This window comes from Eurypyga helias, unplaced genomic scaffold (assembly GCF_000690775.1).
Source record: "Eurypyga helias isolate BGI_N326 unplaced genomic scaffold, ASM69077v1 scaffold29209, whole genome shotgun sequence".
Classification (NCBI taxonomy): Eukaryota; Metazoa; Chordata; class Aves; order Eurypygiformes; family Eurypygidae; genus Eurypyga; species Eurypyga helias.
In genome coordinates this window covers 1-6962 of record NW_010273139.1, presented here as the reverse complement: position 1 = coordinate 6962, position 6962 = coordinate 1, and the positions used below count along the sequence as shown (strand labels likewise).

General features: G+C 38.7%; 1 protein-coding gene across 1 annotated transcript; it reads right to left on the bottom strand.

Annotated features, from left to right (window-relative positions):
- Window positions 1-3059: 3059 nt before the first annotated feature.
- CRIPT (cysteine-rich PDZ-binding protein) lies at window positions 3060-6856 on the bottom strand (the record flags this gene model as incomplete). The annotated part of the gene is made up of 4 exons (XM_010159382.1): window positions 3060-3124; window positions 5567-5670; window positions 6319-6373; window positions 6778-6856. Coding segments are annotated over 4 exons (303 nt in total), but the record flags the coding sequence as incomplete, so codon positions are not given.
- Window positions 6857-6962: the final 106 nt, after the last annotated feature.

Sequence of the window (6962 nt, the reverse complement as noted above, 5' to 3'; positions counted from 1 at the left end):
TGAAAGAGTATTGCCAAATGACTATCCTGGATGGTCCTTTATCCAGCTTCTGCAGTAGAAAGAACAGGGTTTGGAAAAAAAAAAAAAAAAAACACACACACACCCAAACCACTCAACCAACCAATATGGGGAGGAATGTGAAAACACCCAGACACAACAAGGACCCTTCAACACTTCCTGTTCAATTTTCAGCTGACTGCTGCTACAGATACAGTAACATTTTCATATGTGATCTGTTGTTTTCTCTCAATAATTTGCATCAAAATGTTGCTTACACTTAGCTCTGGCTAATGAACACACACAAAAAGCAAGGACAGTGTAGGAATTCAGTACTACTGAGGAAAATTCCAATCTTACTAAATTTAGCAGCACAAATCTCTTCTGTAACCTGTGATTTATAGGACAGTCTGATCATCTGGGAACAGCAATGTGTTCTTCTCAGTACATTAAACAAAAAAGGCAACTTTCCATTACGGATTTTCACTTGGTTTTCACTGCATTATGTCTCAGCAAAGGCGTCCCAGGCTAACAAGACATTTTCAGTATCAACAAAAATGCTTTTTCCATGCCAATTCATTTATCCTGAAGGTGTATGTAAGTTTAAAAGCTAACTTCAGGTGCTTTTTTACCAAGATTGCCTTGAACTGTGGCTCATCTCAGAGGTGCAGGAGGGGGCTTGTGATCTAAATTTAAAGCAACTAGTATCCAAAACAATGCTTGGAAAATGAGCTTTTTTTGAGAGTTGACTGCTACATCAGCAACATTTTACAGATTTCGGGAACAGAACCTCTCACAAGGCTAAGAAGGTTTGAGAGCTACAGATGAAGACCCCAAGCATATACAAACCACTCGAATAACAAAACAATATTTGTATCCACTACTGAAAAACAAAACAAACCAAAATCTGTCGTGCTTTTCCAACAAAAATACACTCTAACCTGCAAAAGCAGTTGCCCAGTAAGAGGATACAGGTGCATAAAAACTCTATTCACAAAATGATTATGAATAAAGGATCATATTATTTAAATCCCTGTTGTTCTTACATCAGTTACAAAAGGAGGTAAGCAATCATTCACTGCCAATAATTACAGAGTGCAATAACCATTCAATTCATACCATGTATTCAAGAATTACAATGTCACACTTTTGAAACAGAGATACTGGCAAGTTTTAGGAATACAAAAGAAGTAGTTTTATTCACACAAGAGCAAAAATGAAAGAATCTTACAGAACACACCCATGAAGGGTGAAGAGTTCAGAGAATATTGGTGAATCTGCCACCTGAAATCACCACAAACTCTACTGACAAGCACTGGCTGCAAAACTTTATAGATTATGTGTTATGTGAACTTACAGATACTTTCATTCATACAAAGGATGTGCTACAGAGATATAAACTAGTATTAAAATTCTCTTATGTGTTTGTAAACAAACGGCCACCACCATGTGGAAATAACTTTGCAGGCTGCCAGCTCTCACCAGCTAGCTAATCCACACACCTCTAATTCAACTGTCAAGGTAGGTGAAGCTTTTAACATGAATGCAGCAGCATTTCTCTCTTCTTTTGGGGAACACATCATTCCACTACCTTGACAAAGCTTCTTAGTAAATATAAAATGCTGAAACAAATTACCATGTTAGCAACTGCAGGATGTCAGCATATTTGGAGCAAGAAACTTGAGTGAAAAACGTTTAAAACCAGATGGTTAAGGGTGACAGGAAACGTCAGACAACCCCTTTAGAGGGCTACTTACAGCGCAACCACAGCATGGCAGGAGCTAAGAGCAAAAAGAATAACCATATCCCCAGTATTCCTTATTTTGTCCCACTAACACACAGAAAAAATAATGCTTTTTCAGTCTCCATTAGTCATGCAGTTGTCCCAGTAAGAGACACGAGAACAAAAAGACAGCTGAAACAAGAGTACCTATGCACAGCAAAATTTCCTTTAGTAGTTTTTCTGTTACAGCTGAAAGAAAGTAGCAAAAGCAGAAGAGATTGCCAAGAGGAGATTGCTGTGAGGACTAAACACTTAAACAGGTCAAGTGAAAATCCCACCATGAATTAAGAATATCACTTTTTCCCCTAAAATGCATGCACAGTGAACATTTATTACTCTCCATAAAAGAAATTGCTTTCTTATGTAGAAACTATCCGAAGGACAAAAACTCAGCCTCTCATGTTCAGAGAGGCTACCTTCAAGTCTTACATCCAACCAATGCTGAAGAGAAGGCAACCTGGTTTGGTCTTTCAAATCTGACACATATATAAGCAATTACATCATAGAATTCAAGAACCAGTTTCAAACCAAGTATTTAAAAGCCAGAATAACAGGAAATGATGAGACCGAGACCTGGCATTAGAAATTGCTGCTCATTATTTTATTGCCTTGGGCCAGCAGATACCTTGTGTAAAGCCTCCTTAGAGGCTGACAAAGGAATAGCTCACCAGTCTTAATGCCACAGCAACAAAAGGCAGAGTAACACACTCGATTGCAGTAGCTTAACCATCTGTGATTTAACCAACCCTACTTGTAGACAGACAGGAAATTCAACAGACAACTGCATTAAAATCTGAAGAGCAATACTTAGAGGGAGGAGATAATAGTTTGGGGTGAGAGTAAATTATATGCATAGAACTAAACAAAGATACTACTTTAATGAGGTGATACAGGCTCATATTTTATACATCTGTAAGATATTACTATCTGACAAGCAAAAGACTCAAGATGTGACAAAAGAATAAAAGTGTTAATCTCAAAGATCTGTGTTATGATGGCAACATACTTTCAACTATCCACTAGGATCTTCTCATTCACTTTGAACTGTATCAGTTACTGCAAACCACTATATTTAAATATCAGTTAACATGAGTACTAAAGCAACAAAAATCAGGTATTATGTACATTTCTAGACAAACAATCAGGCTGTCTTTACCTCTCATCTCATTCCAAGTAAATGCATTATCTTCCAGAACATAATATTGACAAACGATTTTAGAGAACAGTTACTGTACAAAGACACAGAAGTTAAAGTTCATAATGAGACTAGTCCATACAACTAGACAGACGTTTGCTTGTAGTTCTTCGTATCCAAGACCTTCTTGCCACACATTGAGCAGATGCCTATAAACACACAAAAGGTGTGTAAGTTATTTTAAAATATTTCGTTTTTCTTAAAAAAAAAAAGTTGCTATGTTTTTGTAGTGATCATTTTCAAAAAAATAATTTAAATAAGCTCTCATTGGTGAGACAATGCACAGGTAGATTGTCAGATGCTGCAAATTTAGAAGCAATAATATGACTTCTAATACAAATTAGTATTTGAAGCATATGTGTAATACTGCCACTTAAAAAAAAATAAGGTCTATTTTGAGAGCATTATGACTCACAACGCTGCCTGAAGCCTCACTAACTTGCTGGAACGCTGCAAGAGAGCCAGGAGAGGCTCCCACTGCGCAAACAGGTAAAAACAGTGCATTATTATACTGTGTAAGTCCTGTAGTCACACAGAGACCCAAGATGGACAGAAAGTAGCTAGGCTAAGAAAATACAATCTCCAGCAAACTGACTGCTAAAGGGAAGATTAACAGGTGGGGACCATCAGAATTAGGTTGAGAAGAATATGGTTTCATAGAATTAAGCTATTTATAGAATAGTAGAAGTGAGAAGCAACGGACGCCAAAAATACTTGAGAGTTGAAGATGACCACTGATGTCCCAGAGGACTTTGGCCTAAACCCAAAGAGCAGCACGTCAGAAGACTGGAGCAGCAAAAAGTACACAAATTCATCAACGCAGAGGCGCAGGTTGTCTCAATGTTTCCCTCTTCTTCTAAAGCAGAAAGGTGTTAAAACTTTTGCGTGGTAGGGCCACATCTTATTTTGCAAGACCATTTGTCAGCAGAAGAAAAAAAAAGGTCAAGTGGAAACTATTCCTGTTAACTCTCTCCAAATTGTGTGCTTCCATAGAACGACATCATGTGACCGGACACGTACCTGAAAGTCCATTAGGAAAGTGAACAGCACAGAACATGTCACATGACTTACTCTGGAGCGCAAAATCCAGCCCACAGGCTGTTCACTTCAGGTCTAAACTGAGGAGCAATTACATCTAGATTGCCCCACAGTTTCAGAGACCTGCTCAGTTGAAGCACTAAGCCATTGCCTGCATTTTCTTCAAGAAACATGCCACAACCACAACTCTGATGGTCAGAATCAGAACCTAAAGCACTTAAGAGTTCTGAATTTTATGAAGAAATCGGATTCAACCTGGAAGGATACACGAGCAAAGATGAAATCCTGAAGCCCACCCAAACCAGCCATAAGTTTATGAAACAGAACAAGGTTCTTCCATATGGGATTCAGGCAGCCACCTGGTGAGCGTCTAGCAGCTAGAAAAGGCAACCCTCCTACAGCAGGCTGCTAAACCACCAACTCAGTGACACAGTACACATTCATGGGACAGTTAAAGCTATTTCATAAACAAATCTTACTACTGGTTAGCTGTAACTCCAACAATTGGTTCACCTCAGGTCTGTGTGCTATGTGGGTACCTCAGTATCAGTAACGTAACTGAGTTCACGCTGCTCTTCTTCCCCCTCCCGGAATTACAAGTTTGAGCCCTTTTGCTCACCTACTCAAAATCACAAGTCTAGTAAAAGTTTTATATCCTTAGGTCTCGCCATCAAATTTGCTTTAAATTGATTTCCCCCCACCCTCCCCCTTCAGGAATTTCTGAGCAGTTTAACAACACTGAAGACTTATGAACACAGGAGAAAGCTTCCAGGTATAAGCAGAATTTCAGTGGTCATTCACACAATTCGTAAGTAGGGGAAGATTTTACATACTATGTACTGTACAGTGCAATATCTTGCTTTCTAAGGATGTAATTATATTCTTCTTTTTAATTTTTCAGTTTCACTTTAAGCCAAGCTTTTTTTTGAGACTATTATTTAGAGGTTTAGATTTAGCTGTTATTAGAAGGGGAGAGGGGAGCAGAAGGAGGAGTGCAACAAGCAATTGAGTTTTATAAAATCTGATTTTTTTTTTTCAACTAAGAAAAATCAAACTCGCTAGATGACAGCTATCCTTCCAGTTCTACCGCTTTAGATACCAGAAACATTCTCAAAGAAGCAAAATCACGGAATAAGTTAGGTTGAAAAGCATCTCCAGCAGCCTCTAGTCCTGCCCCATGCAAAACAGAGCCAACTTGGATGAAGTTGGCTCAGGGCTTTTCAAGTCAAGTTCTGAACAGCTCCTGTATAGATGCCACAACCTCTGTGGGTCTTGTTATTGCAACATTTGACAACCCTCACAGTGAAAACTGCTTTCCTTGTACGCAAACAGAATTTTCCACATTCTAACTTGTGTATGATGTCTCTTGTTCTATCACTGTGCACCCCAGAAGAGTCTGACTCCATCTTCTCTATGCCTTCCTATGAGTAGTTGAAGATAGCAATTAAATCTCATCTTAGCCTTCTCTTTGTAAGGTGAACCAAATTGAAGAGTTCCACTTGGTCTCTAAATTCAAACCGTAATTTAGTAATTCGGTACTCAGTGAAACTCACCTTTTTTATAGGCACATCCTTGGCAATAGTGAGACCCTGGCTGATGGACAGAACTCTTACAAATCCGACATATTGCAAATTTGTTCTTTCCATAAGGATCAAACCTGGGAAAAAGTAGAAGTATTTTATTTATACACCTTGAAATAAAGCATTTACTCTGCCTCACCCTAAAAAGTCTGAGAGCACAGACAACTTTCAACACAAAATATAATTTAGAAAAGGGACATACAAGGATTGTTTATAGTAGACTGCACAGAGCCTACAGAAAAGCTCCCACCTTCACCATTAGGGAAGATTTCTTGCATTATAGACAAAGTCTTAAGAAAAGCAGAACTAGAAATGTGTATTTTTATTAAGATATTAGACTATGAATTTAAACAGCTTCCAGCAGCGTCTTGCTCTCTGACTAACAGAACATCCCCTGGACATTAAGGAAATGCTCAAAAAATTATACCAGCAATCTTAGCACAGAAAAGAAGCCTTCCCGGCTCCTCTCCTAACAAAAGCATCAAATCCCAGCAATTTCAGTGAGAACCACAGTAAAAACAGTTGTCCACACTCTGTGATTCAGCAGAAAGCACCCATGAAATAAGTATGGACATACATCTAACAACCAATCATCAGATTATTATTTTATTTTTGCTAAGTGTATTTTGGACAAGTTTTGGGCAGTTGCCCAGACATGCAGGAAAGAGGCCTCAGTGACAGAAAACTAATTTTTTTTTTTAGCCAAAATCAGTATTAATACTAACCTTGCCTTCTTTGAGGTCAACGCCTTGTTTTCATTTAACTTGCGGCCACCACTCTCTACAAAAAGAACAAAACCATAAGCCGATAAGTTCCCCAGTTACAAGCATACTTAAAGCTTAGTTTACACCTTTTGCACACATACAAATAAAGTTGCAGAGAGAGATAAAACATACAGTGCAGCATTAAAGCATAAAACAGAACACTTTATACCATGCTCTGTTAGCATATCATCAGGCCACACACAAAGAGGAAAAAAAAAACGCAGACAAGTTCAATACTGAAGAGCTCAGGGCAAATAAATTCCTAATGTATTCAATTAAGATGGGAGGGAGAGTACAGGAGTTAAAAATTAACCTGATTAACTCCCTCAGATTTTAGCCTCAAGATCGTAAAATAGCTCAGGTGCCCAACTGGCTTTAAGGATTACCTGAAAAGAAAGCGTTAAATCTCCCCCAGATTACCTGTAGTGTTTCTTGCACCATCTTTCCACGTATCGGGAGTGATTACCGTTCCAAGTTTCTTCTCACCTACGTAAGCAAAACATTACAAAGGGAAAAAATTAAACCCACCCTGCGTTCACCCTCACAGGAAGCGCTGCCTGCAGGAGAATGACAGCTCACAGGCAGACGCTCCCGGAACAGCCACC